Here is a 20,392-nt window from a genome sequence, read left to right as displayed (position 1 = left end):
CCAAGGATGGCTGGTAGTTTAATTCTTTATTGACAAAGCACACACTTACGGTAGCTCCTAAGGTGCACAGAGAAAACACACACACACTTCTGCCGACTTCAGTAGCTGGCTTCCCCTCCCCAGGCTGGTGTTCTGAGCTAGACTGGTGGAGCAACAGCATAACCACACCTCCACCTGACCTTAAGGACCGGCATCTGACGGGGCGAGCACAAGCAACCTGCGACTTCTCATACACTCCTGCCCTTACTCCAGCCCCAGTTCCTGACCTGTGTCATTCACCCTCTCTTCTCTTTCTGTGGTGGAGGGTGGGGTGATTAAAATAAAATAAAAAAATCAATCCTCCTGTCAGACTGGGAATATCCCCTCATTCACACAGTTTAGGATATTCCACCATTCTTCGGTAGAGTTTCTTTTCTTTCAGAAAAGTAAGTGGCTCTCATATATGTCAAACAAAGCTTTAATAATAAAGAAAATAACATACTATCTGGGAGAAACTAAAACATAATGAGGCAAGAATGACAGCTGGCCTCTCTAACTCAACTAAACTGGACACCTGAAGGGAGGGGCTGATTCCGGAGCACAACACAAAACCTCCGCCCACCAGATGGCAGGCATTCTACTATTCAAATTAGGCCCCTGTGTTTTTTTAACACAGTGTCCTTCTGCTCAGACTCTTCCCTCCCTCCAGCCCTGAGTGCTGCCTCACAGGAGGCACCAAACCCCATAAATTGCTGTTCCCTTCCCCTGGGGCAGCCTCTGACCCTGTGGCATCTGCCACGCACTCCTCAGCACCCTGCCAGTCCCTGACAGAGGCACAGCTCTGCCAAACTACTGCCCTTAAGAGGAGTGGTTTATATCAGGGATGGAAAGCTGGTGGTTCTCCATACATTGTTAGATGACAACTCCTCAGCCATCGTCTTTGACCACTGAGCGGAAGGACTGTAGCACAGTGGTCCAGCTACTATGTTGCATGCAGAAGAACTCAGGTTCAGGCCCCAGCATCTCCAGGTCACTGTGGAAGAGAGAACACTCTCTGAAATCCTGAAAAGCTTCTGCCAGTCAGTGTAGGCAGGCCTGAGCCTGATGGATCAGTGTTCTGACTCAGTAGAAGGAGGTTTCCTATGTTCCATGCTGCCCAGGGCTGATGGTAGCTGAAGTCTAACAACACTTGGAGAAGCCGCCCCGCCGCCCCAGTTTACAGGGTTGTGTAGCCAGGATCCTAATTAGGCTCTTAATTTCCTGCTCTTACTCTCTCATACACTTCCTCTGCTTTTTGCCAGCTGAACAGCCAGAAGCAAACTCTAGGTGAGCAGCTGGCCCAGAGCCACCGAGAGATGGAGATGCAAGCAGACTCCTTGCTCCGTACGCTGCAGGAGAAGGAAGACATGGCTAAGGAAAAGGCACAGGTGGTTGTGGAGCTCACTGCACTGGAGAGGCACAGGAAGTTGTTAACAGAGGAGGCAGATGCTCTCAGGTAATGCCCAGCGGCTATGAAACAACTGGTGGTCTCCTGAAGACTGGCTTGCAAATTAACTTAAGGGAGGGGTGGCATGAGGCAAAGTCATGCAACATAAGCCAGTAAGCCTTTCTTCACCCCTGTTTTAAAGCATAAGCCTGTGGATATGCTTCACTTGTATGCCATACCATAGTTCATAACAGGCTCAGTGTCTTGGTTTCAGCCTTGCTCTTTGTTTTAGTCAAATATATATTTTTCCTTTTCCCTTCTGGCCTGTCCAGGCAGCAGCTGCCTATGCCCCTCTGTTCAGTGCTTCTGCGCTAAATGAGAAGCACAGGAAGTTAGCTAAGTGTAAACCTGCAGGCAGGTGCCCTTTTATTTGTTGCACATTTCCTGGTCTCTGGACTTCCTGTGGATGAGCAGGGCTGGCAGAGTACCTGTGATGGATGGGGATCATTGGTGCCAACAAGCTTTCTGGGGTAGTGGATAAATAGATGCCTGTAGAATCCAGGCATTGACAGCTTAATTGACTGGCCTTGATTATTTCCTGATGTGCTTTAGAGTGGAGAAGGAGTCCCTGGAAACCAGCCTTTTTGAGGCACAAGAACTGGCAGCACAGCTGGAAGCTCGCAAGGAACAACTAGAAGGAGAGAACCAAGGCATCAAGCTTGCCAGAAAGGCTCTTCAAGGTATAGTACACACATTATTCAGTCTGATTCAAAACTCCATGGAATCTTCCCTTTAAATTATTAAGGTGTGCACAAACCATACATTGAAAGCACATGGCTTCCCCCAAAGAATTCTGGGAACTAGTTTGTTAAGAGTGTTGGGAAGCATAGCTCTGTAAAAGGTAAAATACAGTTCCTAGGAGTCTTTGACAGAAGTCATGTGCTTTAAACGTATGGTATGTATACAGCCATTGTTAAGTGGTTGGGATACCACTGAAAGTGCCCAATAATTTTTTTTAAAAAACCACCTCACCTGTTATCTGACTATACCTGACAATACAGGCAGCCCTGTTCAGGGAAGTTTTTAATGTGTGACATTTTAATGTATTCTTAATCTTTGTTGGAAAGCTCCCAGCATGCCTGAGGAAACCCAGCCAGATGGGTGGGGTACAAATAATAAATTATTATTATTATTATTATTATTATTATTATTATTATTATTATATAACTGGTTATTGGTGACACACATTCAAATTACCATTTAACATAATTTTGCATCAAAATCAGCCAATGAACAGGTTTCCAGACTTACTTGTTTTATCCTATCTTTTTGTGATGGCTGTTTTTTGTGAAACCTGTTCAACTTGGTTAAAGCCACATATATAAATCCAGATGCGATAAAACATATCAGTGCAAAAATACAATTTATAAAAAATGATATTTTATAAAAAGCAATGTGGGTGCAAGAGACTTTTAAAGCCGCTTTCTTAAAAAATGACAGCAATGAAGCTGAAAGAACTGCTTGCTGAATTGTGCCCTCTGTTGAAGAAACAGTTTGTTGTCACAGCCTATACTGAAGAGTTGCCCAAGGATCTGTCCTGGATGGTGTTTGTTTTCTTTCATTAGTGGAATTGGGAAAAGCCCAGCATGAACTTGAGCTTCGGGAAACCACACTGAGGCGAGAAATAGAGATGTTTAAACTCCAGATAACTGAGGAGCAACAAGGGTTCCAAGAGGTCATAAAGAAGCAGAAGCTGGGTTTTGAGGAGGACCTCGAGCGCCTCAGAAAAGAGAAGGTCAGTGCTGAAGACTCCTAACCCTTATGCAACCAAATTCTTCAGTCCAGTGTCAGTGATGGTTGAAATGAGTGAAAGCTGGGTACTAGAAAATTGCCATGTCCACTAACCAAATCCAGCTCTAGTGTTCAATAGTAAGTCACTTTCATTGTCATTAGAGCAATAAGAGGGTTCTGGGTGACTCCAGACTGTTATTAATTTGTGGGAGGGACTTGAGTGCAGATTGGATATTTAGGTATGTACAATTCAAGTAGATTAAAGTTCTCTGTCAACCTGTCTGATGATTGCTGTCTGCCCACTCCAGTCTAGTTGTCTAGCAGCTCCCAACATGCCAATGTTAATAATAATAATAATAATGATGATGATGATGATGTTGTGGTGGTGAAGCTAGCAACCATTGGTGCTGAGAGAGACTGTGTAACTGTTCTTTCTTCTCTATACTGTGAGTTGTTGTGGTATCAAGACTACTTGAGATGATAGGAGCTGATTTCCAAGCACATCACAAGTTGTATACATATACTGAATGAGTTGTGAAGAACACTCATGTGGTATAAATTTGAATGCTTCCTTCATAATACCCGTTAATAAGGAGTAGCTCATTTCCTAGTAATAACAGTGTTGAGCAGTGGTGTAGTATAATGGCTGGTACTTGAATAGGGAAACATGGTTTCAAATCTCTCCTCAGCCATGACAATGCGCTAGTCATTGTATCTCAGCCTAAACTACCTGAAAGGGTTCTTGTGAGAATATAAAGGGAAGGGAAAGTGCATGTACACTGCCCCAAGGTCCTTGAAGAAATGATGAAATAAAAGTGCATATTACTGAATGTGTTAATAATAATACTTAAGATTTATAAGGGAGACGTAGGTGGCGTTGTGGTTTGAACCACTGAGCCTCTTGGACTTGCCAATCGGAAGGTTGGCGGTTTGAATCCGCACAATGGAGTGAGCTCTCGTTGCTCTTTCCCACCTTCTGCCAACCTAGCAGTTTGAAAGCGCACTAGTTCAAGTAGATAAATAGGTACCACTGTAGCGGGATGGTAAACGGCATTTCTGTGCACTCTGGCACTTTTCATGGTGTCCCATTGAGCCAGAAGCGGTTTAGTCATGCTGGCCACATGACACGGAAAGCTGTCTGTAGACAAACACTGGCTCCCTCGGTCTGAAAGTGAGATGAGCTCTGCACCCTGTTGTTGCCTTTGACTGGACTTAACCATCCAGGGGTCCTTTACCTTTATCTTACATTTATATACAGCACTCTGTGTACCTGTATATAGGCAGCTGTGATTTCTACACATGAATGGCCTTTATACCTGTCAAATATACACGTGTATTAAATGATTCAAACTGGATTCTAATTACAGGATGTACCACATTTGGGTGGTTTCCTTTTCACTGGAGTCCTGTTAGTCTCTGTCATGGTTTCTTTGAACTGCTTTGGATATGTTTGAGACTGGAAATCTGAGGCAGGCACTGGAGATAGGGATTTGGTTGCCTGGAACTTGCTTGTGTTCAACACCAATAGGAGCATTGCTAGGTACTTAAAAGACTCAGGGCAAAAGACTACAGACACAACTCTGCATAACATGTGAATATTCTAATATATATGTACAGATGCAAATGTAGAATTTAAATGTCACAGTAGGAAAGCCAACAAATTTCCAATCAAAATAAGCCCAGATAAATTATTCCATTAATTTGCATCCTAGCCCCAATCACCCCAAATTAGTTCCTCTTCATTTCTCCCAATTAATTTCCCAGCACATCCTGCTCCAAATTAATTCAATTTCCATTCAATTCCCCCTCTTCTCTAGATAATGTATTCCCTCAAAATTAAATAATATCCTGCTCAGTTAACCAAGATCACTCCTGTTCAATTTCTCCCAAATTCACTATCTACCAGAAACACTCAGTACACTTAGAAAAAAGTTTTGGGGGGGGTCTGTGCCCCGTGATCCCATTCTTGCAACACCCCTGGATACTAGTGTTATGTACTGAGTTGAATAGGATCCAAAATGCAGCAGTCTGATTGGTCCTAGAACAATAGGATCCAAAATGTAGCAGTCTGATTGGTCCTAGAACAATGCAGCAGTATGATTGGTCTGCAGGAGCCACCCAATCCAGCTCCAGATGGAAGTGAATCCACAACCTGATTGGCCTACAGGAGAATTCCGGAATTAGCCAATCATGTGCAGCCCATTGTCTAAATAATGTATATAAAGCAGATACTTTGGGGAAACTTTCTTTCCTCCTCACCACTATGAGCTGAATAAAGAGCATGAAACCCACTCTCAACTCCGAGTATATTTCAACTAGTTTAACTGATAACTTCTTGCTCTGCTGACACCAGGAGGCCCTGCATCTGGCATTGATTGAGCAGAAAGACGAGGCTGTGCATCATCTTCAGCAAGAGAGGGAAGAACTGGCATCCAAGCATGAAGCTGAAAAAAGGGAGTTCATGGAGGAGATCCTCTCTCTGCAGCAGAACCGGGATGAAAGCCTCCTCCTGCTAGAGAATGAAAAACAGAAGGTGAGGAGAGAGTAACATTAGTCGGAAGGAAGCTACATGCTTTCAAGCCATGGTTTGGCTTAGCGTGAGGTATGAACCAGGCCACTGTCTGTGTAACACTACTGCCACAGCTCTAACCATTGCGCCCAGCCAGCATGAATCGTTAGGGTTGTTGGAGTTGGGAACAGGACCCTAAAGGATCACATGTGTTTCCCTCTTGACCCATGTACAGTGGTACCTCAGGTTAAGTACTTAATTCGTTCCGGAGGTCCGTTCTTAACTGAAACTGTTCTTAACCTGAAGCACCACTTTAGCTAATGGGGCCTCCTGCTGCTGCCGCGCCACCGGAGCACAATTTCTGTTCTCATCCTGAAGCAAAGTTCTTAACCTGAAGCAATATTTATGGGTTAACGGAGTCTGTAACCTGAAGCATATGTAACCTGAAGCGTATGTAACCCGAGGTACTGCTGTATTTTATTTCTTGCTATGAGACATCCTTAGGACTCGTGTTATAGGGTGCCCAACAAATGCTAATAATAAATAATAAAAATGTAATTTCCAAGGCATTATGAGTATTGTTTACATATGTGAGGGTTTCCTTTCTACCTCCAGGCTTTGTCCAAGAAGGAAGCAGAGAAGAATATCCTTTTAGAAAAGCTCAGTGAGTCACAACGCGAACTCACAGTTGCCAGGTCAGAGTTTGACCGAGTGAAGCTGGAAGCTCTGAACCGCCAGGAGCAAGACAAGGTGAACTCTGAGCTTTGTGATTTTTTCCCATGGCAGGGAATGCAAATATTGAAATGCCTAGCAAGATAGTGGTAGGGTATTGCCATCTCCTGAAGCTCCTAACTCAGCCTATGATCAACTGACAATTCAGAGAAGGAATGAAATATACCTGCGGGAAAATAAAATAACAGAATTCTAACAGAATTCTAACAGAAATATAATTCTAACAGAAATATAAACAGAAAAGGGGAAGTGGAACTTTATGGGGTCATAAGCAACACTTTGTGCTTTAACATGCAGCACTTCAAGGAACCCAGAAATAGATTACCACATCTCTTTTCCCTCAGCTGCAGCTCTGTTGTTATTAGGGATGTTGGAGAATGTTGATGAAAACAGATGCAGGATTAACATTACTGATGTTTGCTCATTTACCCCATGCCTGGAACAGAAATCAACCCCACAAATACGATCAGTATTCACTGTTGTTGCTTTCAGTCTACAAATGATATGTAATTAATTATGTCAAACCTTCCCCACCCCATTCTCATTCTGTTTCCTTTGCATTGGAGTGTGGTACACTAACATAATTACAATGTAATTTACATCATTGGCATAATTATTTTCTGTAAATTATGTAAGTTACATTATTTTGCCACAGTGAACAGTGAGACAAGTAACATAGTTTTTGGCAGAAGGCAAACTGTAGTGGAGTGGAAAAAGTGCTACATGTAATGGATTCAGGGTGGAACAGAAGACGAGGCCTTATTACATCCTTAATTATCATATTCTTCCAAGGTCTCAACTCTGAAACACCCGTTAGCTTATGCGAGACCCCTCTGTTTATGCTTTGGTTTGCTAAAGGAATGCTCTACCCCATTTCCGCAGTGGTTAAACACTTTATTATACAGTGGAACCTTGATTCTTGAATGGCTTAGTTGACGAACAAATCAGCTCCTGAACGCCAACAACCTGGAAGTAAGTGTTCCGGTTTTCAAACATTTTTTGGAAGCCAAACATCCAATGCGGCTGTTGGCTATTGTTTCCGGGGCACCTGCACCAATCAGAGCCACGCCTTTGTTTTCAAACATTTCAGGAGTCAAATGGACTTCTGAAACGGATTAAGTTCGAGAACCAAGGTTCCACTGTATATGGTCCTTCTGTGGTCAGAGGGTCCACCTTTTTATTACCATTTATGTATAGCAGGGATGTCCAACACGTCAATCGCGATCTACTGGTCGATCCCTGTGAGGATTTGGTAGATCGCGGTCAATCGCCGGCCTTCCAACCCCGCCCCCTCTCCCTGCGCCGGCCTCTATTGTTGTAGCAGGGAAGCCGGAGTTTAGAAATGGAGGCTGTTATCTGGCCAGCAATTGTAAGGTTAGTGGCTGCTTCTGTTCCTCCCTCCCTCAGAAGAGCTGCCAAAAAGTCCCTGACTGCCTAAAGAACATGTCATCTCCCCTAAAAAGCTCAGCAACTTTGATCTGAACCCCTAAAAAACAGGGGTAGATCACTGCCAGATTTTAATTTTGAAAGTAGATCTCTCAGGAGTTGGCCACCCCTGATGTATAGGGTAGGCACAATCAGTGAGGATGAGCAAAGGAAACTACACACACACACACACACACACACACACACACACACACACCAATCCAACTGTGGGGTTACTAGGAATGAAAACTCCCACTATGCATCTCACAGTAAAGAGCTGTGAATGTTCTTTGCAGTGCTGAGAAGCCAGGTTGGCCTGTTCTGCTGTGCTGGCCACTACTGGTAATGTCTACCTTCTTTGTCCGAATCTCATGAGTAGTCTTTTAGGGGAAGTGGATCTCCCTCCATATCAGGCTAGAACAGGACAGCAGGATTACTCTGTGGGTGTTAATAAGGAGCAGAATAGTTTCTTGGGCACGCTGTAGAATAAGGGGGAGGCTAAGCCTTGAGAAGGGGCCACTTCGACCAGAAAAACAGCACGAGCAAAAATATTTTTTTCACCCCCTTCCTAATCCCATTCAGAGGCATCCACAGCTGCCTTTAACATTAGGGCTTTTTTAATCTGGGAAATCTGATCATAGATATCCCACCATCTCATCTAGTTGTGCCCTCATTTTCCTTCCTTTTTTTAAAAAAAAAGGAATCTACAAGAGGAGATAGTTTTGAAGATGTGATGCTATCTGCCCCAGTTGTTTCTGAGAAATTTGCAAAATAAAACAGCTGGTGCAAACTACCCCCGTTGTTGAGGGACATAGGAGCCTTGGAGCATCAGATTACAGCTGCATCTAATTCAGTATATTGTCTGTGATGACCAACTGCAGTTCTTCAGGGTTTCAGACAAGAGCCTTTCCCAGTCCTACCTGGAGATGCTGAGGTTTGAACCTGGAGCTTTCTGCCTGAATGGCATGTGCTCTGTGCCTGAGCTGCAGCCTTGCTTTCATGTACTGAAACTCTGTACGTGAGTTTCTCTGGAAGGAGTGGGTGACCACTGGAGTTGCTGTATAGAGCACAAGGACACTGCTTGTCCACGATTTGCTTGACTCTGGCTTGCCCTGTCTCTTTCCACAATTTGTTTCCATAATGCACCACAAGGTTTCCCCCTCCCCCTTTTCTTTTTTTTTTAATAGCTCAACGTGGGATTGTTTGGTTCTGCCTTTAAATAAAAAACACATTGGCAATATTAGCCGGGGCCCTATCGTATCTCTGGAGAGATCAGTTCACAAGCTCACAAGGCACAGCCTCCTAAGACCGAGCAAACAAATAGCACAACAAGGGTGAGAAACCCCCACCAGAACAAATTTGAAAAGCATTTCAGCTGGAAAGATTGACTGGGAACCAAAGGGAAGCCAGCTTTAAAACAAATAATTTCCCCGAAGGACTGTAAACAATAGCCCCACCCCAAACTTGTAGAGCAGCACAGAATGACAGGAATAGATGTGACCTGCCCTATCGCTGGGATTTATTGGCAATCTCTACCGTTCTGGTCCACCATCTCTAACCCGCCCTCGCGTCTGCTCACTCAACGGAACAGCTCTGAGCTGCACCGATGACTGTGATCCCTCTAAGACAGTGAGATTATGACTGATACAGTAAGCTGTTTTTTGGAGGGTCGTGCATGACAGGGAGATTCTTCCAAGCTGGGACAGAGTAGGGCGAGGCAGTGAATCCAAGCCAGACCCTCCTCCCTAGGGGCAGAGGATGTTGCAATTCATAGCTGGAAGCTGCATGGCTGTGTTCCATGCATGGTCCGATCTCTCTCCTCCTTGGAGAAGCTTGTGTGTGGCTTGCAACGCAGTGAGCAAGTTCCTGGCACCAGAAGAAAAGATCTTGCCCAAGAGCTTCTCATTTCCTGGAGCTCCCCCTCCCTGAATCCCCATCGGAGTTCCCTTCGGCCTAGATGGCAAAACAGAGCCTCACAAACTCAGCAAGGGAAGCAGGAATATCCTTGTTCCACTCTGGGAACGGCAGTCCCTGCCAGTGGCTTTTTCCCCCCTCACAAGACAAGAGTGTAGGGATTTTGTCTTATTATTTCTACTTTTGCCAATTCTGTAGTAATCCTCTACTTCCCTGTCGCCTGAATCCCATTTTTAGAAAGAAGAGTGGACAATCACATTTTGGTGGGCCCAAAAGGTAGGCAGGTTTAGGAAGGAAGGAAGGAAATAGAAAGAAAGAAACAACTTCCCTCTTGTAGATAGATATTACGTTCATTTGGGACTGTATGCTCCTCATCTAGTCTGAATACTAATAGTAAAAGAAAATAAAAATAAAGGAGACTAACCAATCTTGGTCATTCAGTTCCATCTGGAGTCCAGAAGTCTCTGTGCTGGGCTACCAAACTCACCCCTCTGATTGTTTAACAGCTGTGTCAGTGAAGTACAGAAACCTAACCTTTTGTTGTTTAATTTCATTGTACACAGGTTGTACATTGACAATGAAGGTATTATTGGTATTGATGCTCCTATGTGCCTCATGCCTTATAATTACATCAGAAGCATTCTTATGAGCATCATCGTCAATGACTTCTAGACTGATGTCCTTTTGTCTCTTTCCAGCTCCACTTGTCCCATGATATACTATGCCTTTTATGATTTAATCAACAAAGACCCTTGTAGCTCCATGGAGACTAGCCCATTTATTGTGGCTTATGCCAGGACACACTTTAGCTGAAACAATAAAATAAACCTGCTAGTCTTTAAGGTGCCCCAAGGCACTCTGCTGTGTTTCCTGTAACAACTAACATGGCTTCCTAGCTAGAGTTTGTCCTTTCCAGTTAGTTACTAGAAGAAGAGGTCCCAAGTCTAGAAACAGTTCATTTCATCGCCTACCATATACACAGTATCAGAATCAGGATGAGCAGTGGCATTTTCTTATGCCTTCTCACAACAAATACTGTGGTAGAGTTGGCAAGCTGCACCCATTTTATAAATCGGATAAGTGAGCTTGAGAAAGTGTGGCTTGCCTAAAAATGTCAGGTAAGGACATGGTGCTTACCTGGAATTTGAACCCCCAAATACCCATGGCCTATATGAAGTGGGTTTGTTTTTGGTTTAACTCTATTGTATATTATGGAGTTTTTATGTTAGGCAGATTGGTTTGCCTTGGAAATGGCTTAACTGAAGGGTCCAGAGTAGAGTCTTACCTTTGTAGCCTATATCCTGCAGCCAGGATTGGGCCAAAGTTTTGGAGTACTGCTGCTGTGGTAGCACTAGAGGGCACTCAGTATCCATAAGTCAATCCCCTACCTATTCAGAAAAACCCAATATGAGAATAGATATAAAAATATGAAAAATGTATAAGTGTAAGCCCACTGCACTATGATCCAGGAAACCATTGTAACAATTCATGTGATCAAGGAAGCAGAGAACATGGACAATATTTAACCAGGGGTATAGATAGGCTGAAGGACCAGATTGGTCAGGGTTTTTTCTTTAATCTGCAGAGCAAGAGCATTTTTTTTTTCTTTTTTTATTTTTTTGCTGGGTATGTTTAAATAATGAAAGCATTTTGCAAGAAATTGAGGTGAGAGTAAGGAGATAGCGTTTGTAAAGTCCAGTAAACATTTAGAGAAGGAAAACACTGTGGCTCGTGCATTAAGCAATGTTAAAATATTTGAACAATAGTTGTAATAGAAGATTCCTGTTCATTGAATGAACAGAACAAGTCATTAGATGCAAGGCCAGCATCAGTCACTGGGCATTTTAGCTTCACAGGAAGGTCTATAGCTCTGTGTTGCAGCACACACTTTTGCATGGAGAAGATCCCAGATTCAGTTCCAGAGAACTGTAGCCAGAAACATCCTAGTAACCTACTACAACTCAGAGTATGAAATACTGGGCTACAGTGGCAGGGATGAAACTAGAGGTGTCCCTAGGATCCTTCATGCCCCTGGCAAGCAGCTGTTTCGGTGCCCCCCTCCTGAAGAAAATAACTTTCCTGCTTGCCTTTGTGCCATGATGCGAGAAGGATGGGAAGCTTCTGCGTTTGATCTTGCTGTGACAGCAGCGGCGCATCGCCATGCGTATTTACGTCATGCATTCCATAGTCTGATAGGTGATTTTTGTGGGGGGAGGCAGGCCTGCGCCCCTGGCATGGGCCAGTTTCACCAACCCCTAGGTACACCTCTGGACAAAGCACAGCCGCTTATTCCACAGCACTAATCTCCTGGGGTGCTATTTGTCAATCCTCTGCATGTCAAATAAATAGGCTATTCTCAGGCAGGGGTGGGGCAAGAGACTCCACCAAATCAGTTAAACAGAAGAAGCAATTGTTGGCATCAGCCTGCATAGCTAAGGGTTAAACTGCCTGTTTCATTTTGAAAAAAATGGCAAAGTCCCTTGACCAATCCTAATGCTACAGAATAGTGAGTGAATGTTAAACAAAGCAGAAGGGGGTAAGAAAAAGCTGTCTTGATATTGGAGCCATAATGTCTTTATTTGTCAAAAGACACACACTCTCTCTATCTCATCTGAACCTGCAGTTCAGAATTAATCACTATGATACTGCACTGAAAAATAATTTCTGACCTGCACATAACACACTTCCTTTTGAGGGGAGATTCATTCACACTTTTTCTTAGCTGGTTTGTGGCAGCAACACATTGTGGGGAATGCATCTCTGGTGCTCCTCAGGAATAAGCAAGAAAGCATCTCTCCTAATGCTCGTAACTAATGCTTAGATGTGCAGCTACTGCTCTAAACCAAGAGCTGACATGACTCTTCTGGAGCCTGAATGGGAGACAAAGAAGAGAAGTGGGTACAGTATTTTAATTGGCAACCAAGTTCCAGATTGTCCAGTATCAGTCCCACTTAGATGTGGTCAACAGCTATAGCATTGCCTTTAATCCCGAAGGGTTCCATGTAAGTTGCAGGTGCCACCTCTGCCTCCATCCAAGGGATTTGAAACAAGGCCGCTTTTAGCTGAAATGGGAGTCAGGCCTTACTGTTCATATACATCAATTGTGGCTCACAGTTGAGTGCATAGGGTGGTATTCAATGAAGGACTTGTCCAGGCTTTTTTGTGTGTGTTGTGTTTCTAGGCACAGATCCACTCTTTAAAGCACTCAAGACCTGCACCTAGAAAGCGCAAGACAAAAGGTGTGTGGCTGAGCCCTTAGCTTTACTCAGAGTAAACCCATTGAAATAAATGGACCTGACATAGTCATGTTCAGTATTTCAGTGGGTCTACTCTGAGTAAAACTTAGTTGAATACTATCCATAATCCATCCCTCGTCACCCCATTTATCATCCTAGAAATACTTTCTTACCTGATATTTGAGAGTAGCTCTATTGAATCTTCCTTTGAACACATCTCTTGGGCAAAGTCATTGTTTACACAAGCCATGCCTTAAGTTAATTTTCTGCTGCTCATTATGTCATGACGTGCTGTATCTTTTTGAACTTCCACCTTCACAGGCTGCTGAATGATACAGCCTATCAGCTCAGTTCCAAAGATTCCCAGAAAAAGCATGACTGGTTTCAGCCCAGGGAGGAGCCATAGCTCATTGATAAAGTAGATGCTTTGAATGCAGAAGGTTTTAGGTTCAGACCCTGACATATTCAGTTAAAAGGGATCAGGCTGCAAGTGGTGGGAAAGTTCTCTGCTGGAGATCCAAGAGCCACTGCCACTTGGAGTAGATACTAGGCCAGAATGAACAAATGGGTCAGACTACATTCCTCTCTCTTTCTCGTTTCCACTAAAACTGATCTGAGATTGCACACCATTTCCTTAAAGCTCAGCTTATTTCTTACCGTAAGGTTGCAACAGCAAAAGATTGGTCTCCTGCTGCTGACCATTTCCTAACTTCCATGAAATGGTTTGGCTGTGCTTTCCTGTATCTTCTCTCTCTCTCATGCCAAGGAGGTCATTTCCCATAAAGGAGACAAATGTTCCAATTAACAGTCTTTTACTAGATGACTAATTTTCATGTCACAGTTGCTGTTGGTTTTGTGTGTGGCACTGGGAAGGAAGAAATACACAAACCATGAATTATAGCAGGCAGGGTGTTTTTGCGTTTCCCTGTTATTGACCCCCTACCTACTCCAGTCCACTCACTACACCTTAAATTCATGAAGTGAGTTCTGCCTATTGAAGTCTTGAATGTTTCTCCTATCTTTTTAATTTTGTTATTTCAAAATAATTTATTCATTATTATTTCAATGGGTATAGTTTTACAGATACAGAGTTGGGGCTGTAGACCCTTGGTTGTTCTGCCAAAGAGAGATAAGGGCCTATTCGCAAATCCTTCTGCTGGAGCTGAACCTGCCCAAATGCTGCTTGTTTTCAGTTTGGCATCAAAACATACTCAGGTCCTACCATAGTCCTGTTGAGACCCAAAGCTATTGCTAGTATCCATAATTTTGTCCAGGGAGTTTCTTGTATTAAGGCAGGGTGGCCTGGATGATTTAATAGGTCACTTTCCATCTTGGCATGCTATGAGTCTATAAAACTTGTAGAATCATTGACTGTCACAGGCAGGGGAGGAAAAACCCTAAAAGAATATAAAAGTTATGGAGGACACCTTACAGTGTCTTGCAGCATTATATGGGTGAAGATATTGGCAAGTGTTTTTTGGCTTAGAGTGAGGAACAAGATCAACTCTGTTCTTGTTGCTTAGGGAAGAACCAGTTGTACCTACCAGTGATGGGTGCTGAACGAAAGCTGCTTTTTAAAAACGTCTTTGTAAAGATAGTTGCATGGGCTGGTAAACTTTGCAAACAGTGTTGTTGTCAGCCCAAAAGTTCTGGTACAATTTCTGTCTAGCTATTTCTAGATATAGAATCAGAGAATTGTAGAATTGGAAGGGACCCCAAGGGTGATCCAGTCCAACTCCCCGCAATGCAGGAATCTCAGCTAAAGCATCCATGATTTTTCTACATTTGGCCAACTTTCTCTTTGATTAATTTGAATGCTTTGTTTTGTGTGATCAACTGGATTTCCTATTCACTTACATTGGGGTTGGGATTACATTTCCTCCTGTGCAGAAAAACTGCCCTTCAAAACTTAGAATGGTCTCAGCCCCATGAGAGAGAACAGGCTTTGCAAGCAGAAGATCCCAGGTTAAACACCTGCCATCTTCATGTAGGGCTGGAAAAGACTGTTGCCTAAAACCCTCAAGAACTGCTTGTCAGTCAGGGTACACAATACTAAACTAGGTGGATCAGTGGTTTGACTCGACATAAGGCAGCTTCCAATGTTCCTAAATGACTTTCCACTGGGGTTTTGACCTGTACTTCAGATACGAAAAGCAAGTACCTTGTCGCCCTGTAAAGGCATCAAACTTGTTCCCGGCTAGCAAATTTCAGCTAACCTGCAGTGCTACCCTAGAACTGAGCTTTATGAGGAAACGGTTGTGAGAGCCAGTCCTTCGACTGCCGGTGTCTCCATATTCTGGAACTTTACAGAACACATAGAACAAAGTGGCACATACCATGCTTGATTCTGTGATTTCTTCATTACAGAACACAGTTGCCAGCATCACCAGTGAGCTACGGACCTTCCAGGCACAGTTTGAGGACGCAATGGCTGCCCACCAGAAGGAGGCAAAGCGCTTAAATGAACACATAAAGGAACTGGCAAGAGAGAAGGAGCTTGTTGGGAGGGAGGTATGTTCGGGTTCTTGGCTGGGTCTTCTTTCTGTGGAAGGATTCTCTGTCCCTGTTCAGTATGGTCCTATAAGTGCTCTATGTATCTCTTTGTCAACAGATAGGTGTTTGCCCCAGTTCAAGCCATCTGTGAATAAGTTGGTCACAATGGAAGCATTTCCCTCTCTGCTGAAAGAGCAGGCAGTAGCTTTGAAATCTGAGGTCTTCTGCTCCTATGGAAATCAGGAGTGCTAAATTACGGCAGAATTGGCCAGACTTAATACTTGAGCAGGGCTTCAGTGTTGAAGGCAGTATGACTGAAGGAAAGCTGCCTGTTGGGTACAAACTCATAGCACTTCCATCCCTAGAAAGACAAGTTATGTTAGCTTTGGAAACCTGCAAAACCTCTTTGGCCAGTGAAGACCATGGGACAGAATGAAGGAGAAGCATTGGTGCTTGTACTCTGTCACTTTCCATTCTCTACTTAACAACCCTCCTTTTGTAACCTAGAATTGGATTGGATAGGTGTGAAATAGGAAGAACAGGCCCTGAACCCAGTCAGTCAGGGCCCTTTCTAATAATGGCGTGCTATAGGTTAAATTGCAAGCAGGGATCCCTGCCCACCCCGTTGCACCCCCTTTTTCCTAACACACATCTCCGGGTGGTGACTCTTGGGGGTGGAACAATATCTGCAGCTCTGGAAAACATCCCCAGGTGGAAACCCTCACCCACTGCCAGATGCTTTCTGAGCTCGTGTTCTCTACAAACACAGTACATCAGAACAAGAGAATGACCCCCAGCCCGAAAAGACTGGGGTGGGGTGAAGGGGGGGAAATAGAAAATTAAAGGACATAAAAGAGGAAGAGAGAGTAATTTAACATGACAGGCTGTTTATTTTGGCAAAAAAATGGCCTCCTTTCAACAGATTTCAAAGTCCAGCCCCAGGAGGGACCACACAAGCAAGCAGAAGAGGGTTGTTTCAGAGGGCAGGGAGGGCAGAAGGAATGGGGATGGGGCAAAGGGGGTGCATATGTTCCTAGATGGATGTAGGATGGGCAGAGAAAGAGTAACACAGCATGGGAAGGGAGACAGCAGCAGATGAGAGAAAGAGAGGTGGGGGGAGTGGGAGAGGACAGTTGTGGGACTAATATAACAAGCTGAGGGCAAAGAAACACAGAGTGAAATCCTCACAGGCGCCAGCATTGACCTACTTATCACCATGGGAACCATAACATTTTCACAGCCTTTTAACTTGAGGAAGTCAGGCTCGTTGAGCAGCCCTGCCTTCCCTTAAGTGCACACCACGCTCACATAGTCAACATACATACACACAAGCCCACAACTATACAAGGCACATCTGCCACATTCGTGTTTTCTCATGAGTACATGCATCATAAAGTGTACATGTATGCTCATACATGTGTGTGTGTTTGTGTGTGTGAGTGTATACACACACACACACACACACACACACACACACACAAATGTAGTGTTGCACCCCACCCCAGTCTTTGAGCTGTGTGAGATTCCAGGGCTTCCCCAGGCTTCATGTTCGTTTCTGGAAATGAGGCACAGTGGAGACAGTAGTGTCTTTATGAAATATGGTTTATTCACACATATATAGAACCTGGAAGGCTTCACAGCATTAACACCCCAAAAGGGTCCTGTTTCTTCCAATAGCTGCAGCCTTGGTTTCTAACAGACATCAAGCACTGCACTCTTGACACTCTCTCTCTCTCTCTCTCTCTCTCTCTCTCTCTCTCTCTCTCTCAGGCTTGCTGCTTTTTCCTCTAGGTCATATCACTGCAAACGCTCAGCTGTGGCTTTTGCCCACACAGAGTCCATTTCCTTTGTTTCTCTTAGTGGCCCGTCACCCAGGCACCCCCCCAAAAAAACAATGTTCTTCAGTGGTGCCAACTTGAATAAAATATTGGGGGGCTCATCCCGCGTAACTAATCACATGATGCTGTGCACACACACCATTTGAATGGCAATGCACGTCAACTTGGGGGGGCAGACCCCTCAGATATTTTATTGGGCGGGCTGAAGGGACCTCAGCCCCCTCGGAGTTGGCTCCTACAATGTTCTTACTGTGTGGAAATAGTTGCATGAATTCGCACACATGTGCATGTGCACAGAATGATATTCCCACATCATTCTGTGAACTTCAATGCACAACCACTCCCGTCTCCACACACACACCCGCCCTGTCTCTCACACGCATGCACATTTCCTCTCCCACCATGAAATACCCTGTTCCATGTGTCCAGGGCTCAGCTGGAGACTTGGCTGCCCAGGCATGATTTCAAAAGAGACTGTTTATAAAAAGTTCTAGTCAAGATATAATTATAATAATCACATTAAGAGCTTTGCTGCAGTGTTCCTGTAAATGAGGAAAGCTCTGCCCTTACACAGAGAGTGAGCGAGCCAGGAAGGAGGGTGTGTGTGTGTGTGTGTGTGTGTGTGTGTGTGTCTGTGCGTGTTTGAGTTGGGGGGTGGTTCATGTGCAATGTTTTCTTTTCAATCTCACCCCCTGCTAGCCCCCCTTCCTTTATCCTGGGGAATAAAAACAGTTTATTTTATGATGGATCGCCCCTCTCTTTGGTCACTGACCTTTCTTCGTGAATTTCTGCTGAGCTCAGCAGAAAACCGCTGACTGCGTTTGTGGATCCCATATGTAGGTGGGGGTTGGGAGAGAAAGGGGCTCACCCTAATCCTTCTCAAAAACAGAACAACAATAACAGAGAGCTGGTCGGAATGAGACAGGCCAACAGGGAGGATCTGGACAATGTTAAGAGCTTTCCAGAGTAAAAGCGTTAGGAAAGAAAGTTGGGAAGGAAAGAAAGGGGGTTCATATCGGAATTGTTTGCCCGTCCCCGATTCCAGTAATATAACGGACCGAGGAAGCAAGAGCAGTTATGTGTAGCCTCAGCTTGTCCAGAGAGGCAGAATTAAAACACAGAGAACCCTATTTTCTCCTGCGTCTGATGCACCCTTTGCTGCTATCCCAGGAAATAGCTTATCATACCTAGTAATTCACTGTGCAGCCTCTGGAACGCATTGCATTGTACTAGAATGCAGGCTTGCTTGTACCTGTGTGGCTGAAGAACTGATGAGCACACATGTGCTACTCTGTGGGTCTGGGCAAGTTCTGGCCCTCTGCACTGGCAGTTCACCCTCATTCAGAAAGGATGAAGGTGGCTCTGCTTTTTAAGATGCTGTTACTTCTAGCCTGCTGCTGCTGAGGATTTTTCTTTTCTGCCTCCACACCACACTGTGGACCAAGTGGAATGCGCAAAGGCATCAGAAAAGAGCAGTGTTCCAAGGACAGATCAGCTTGGCACAATGGCCAAGCACAAATTTAATTCAGATTTCCATCTCTTTCTTTTTCTTTTCTTTTTTAATGCATTTTTCCAGTTGTTAGCAGAAATATTAATCCTTCTCAAATGAGTACAGCTTGGCCTGCAAAGCACCATTTTTAGTGCCTGTACTGGTTTCCACATATTTTCAGCAAGGATGCAGCATGCTTAAATGCAACACTCCTAATGCAAACAGGCATCCTCAGGACAGGTAGTTTTCCTCATTGTATCTGTTGTTGTTGTTGTTTAGTCGTTTAGTCGTGTCCGACTCTTTGTGACCCCATGGACCAGAGCACGCCAGGCACTTCTGTCCTCCACTGCCTCCCGCAGTTTGATCAAACTCATGCTGGTAGCTTCAAGAACACCATCCAACCATCTCATCCTCTGTCGTCCCCTTCTCCTTGTGCCCTCCATCCTTCCCAACATCAGGGTCTTTTCCAGGGAGTCTTCTCTTCTCATGAGGTGGCCAAAGTATTGGAGCCTCAGCTTCACGATCTGTCCTTCCAGTGAGCACTCAGGCCTGATTTCCTTAAGAATGAAGAGGTTTGATCTTCTTGCAGTCCATGGGACTCTCAAGAGTCTCCTCCAGCACCATAATTCAAAAGCATCAATTCTTCTTTATGGTCCAGCTCTCACTTCCATACATCACTACTGGGAAAACCATGGCTTTAACTATACGGACCTTTGTTGGCAAGGTGATGTCTCTACTTTTTAAGATGCTGTCTAGGTTTGTCATTGCTTTTCTCCCAAGAAGCAGGCGTCTTTTAATTTCGTGACTGCTGTCACCATCTGCAGTGATCATGGAGCCCAAGAAAGTAAAATCTCTCACTGCCTCCATTTCTTCCCCTTCTATTTGCCAGGAGGTGATGGGACCAGTGGCCATGATCTTCGTTTTTTTGATGTTGAGCTTCAGACCATATTTTGCGCTCTCCTCTTTCACCCTCAATAAAAGGTTCTTTAATTCCTCCTCACTTTCTGCCATCAAGGTTGTGTCATCTGCATATCTGAAGTTGTTGATATTTCTTCCGGCAATCTTAATTCAGGCTTGGGATTCATCCAGCCCAGCCTTTCGCATGATGAATTCTGCATATAAGTTAAATAAACAGGGAGACAATATACAGCCTTGTCGTACTCCTTTCCCAATTTTGAACCAATCAGTTGTTCCATATCCAGTTCTAACTGTAGCTTCTTGTCCCACATAGAGATTTCTCAGGAGACAGATGAGGTGATCAGGCACTCCCATTTCTTTAAGAACTTGCCATAGTTTGCTGTGGTCGACACAGTCAAAGGCTTTTGCATAGTCAATGAAGCAGAAGTAGATGTCTTTGTATCTGTAGAGTACATGAAATGGAACAGCCTTGAGATCACCTAAGGCCACGAGTTGCTGTCGTTTATCTTTAGCAACTGAGCTCTTCCAGTTGTAGCTTGCTTTTTTCCCCCTTCCTTGCATTCCAAACATAATCTTCCTCCTCTGCTCCTCCTCAGTTTGGCACTCAAATCTAAGAGCATGCTGATAGCTCCAATTACGCAT

The 20,392-nt window shown here is 44.2% G+C and overlaps 1 protein-coding gene across 7 annotated transcripts in view; it reads left to right on the top strand.

Annotated features, from left to right (window-relative positions):
• Positions 1-20,392, top strand: part of CROCC2 (ciliary rootlet coiled-coil, rootletin family member 2) — an 89,259-nt gene that overhangs the window by 36,868 nt on the left and 31,999 nt on the right. For all 7 annotated transcript variants that reach the window (XM_081861476.1, XM_081861481.1, XM_081861478.1 and 4 more), the window contains 6 exons: positions 1,281-1,474; positions 2,018-2,145; positions 3,031-3,200; positions 5,550-5,729; positions 6,321-6,455; positions 15,380-15,523. In XM_081861476.1, the coding sequence (XP_081717602.1) occupies positions 1,281-1,474; positions 2,018-2,145; positions 3,031-3,200; positions 5,550-5,729; positions 6,321-6,455; positions 15,380-15,523 (951 nt within the window). The remainder of the gene's footprint in view (positions 1-1,280; positions 1,475-2,017; positions 2,146-3,030; positions 3,201-5,549; positions 5,730-6,320; positions 6,456-15,379; positions 15,524-20,392) is intronic.

The sequence above is a fragment of the Podarcis erhardii genome, assembly GCF_964252035.2.
Source record: "Podarcis erhardii genome assembly, chromosome: 5".
Classification (NCBI taxonomy): Eukaryota; Metazoa; Chordata; class Lepidosauria; order Squamata; family Lacertidae; genus Podarcis; species Podarcis erhardii.
This window is presented reverse-complemented; position numbering and strand designations above follow the sequence as displayed.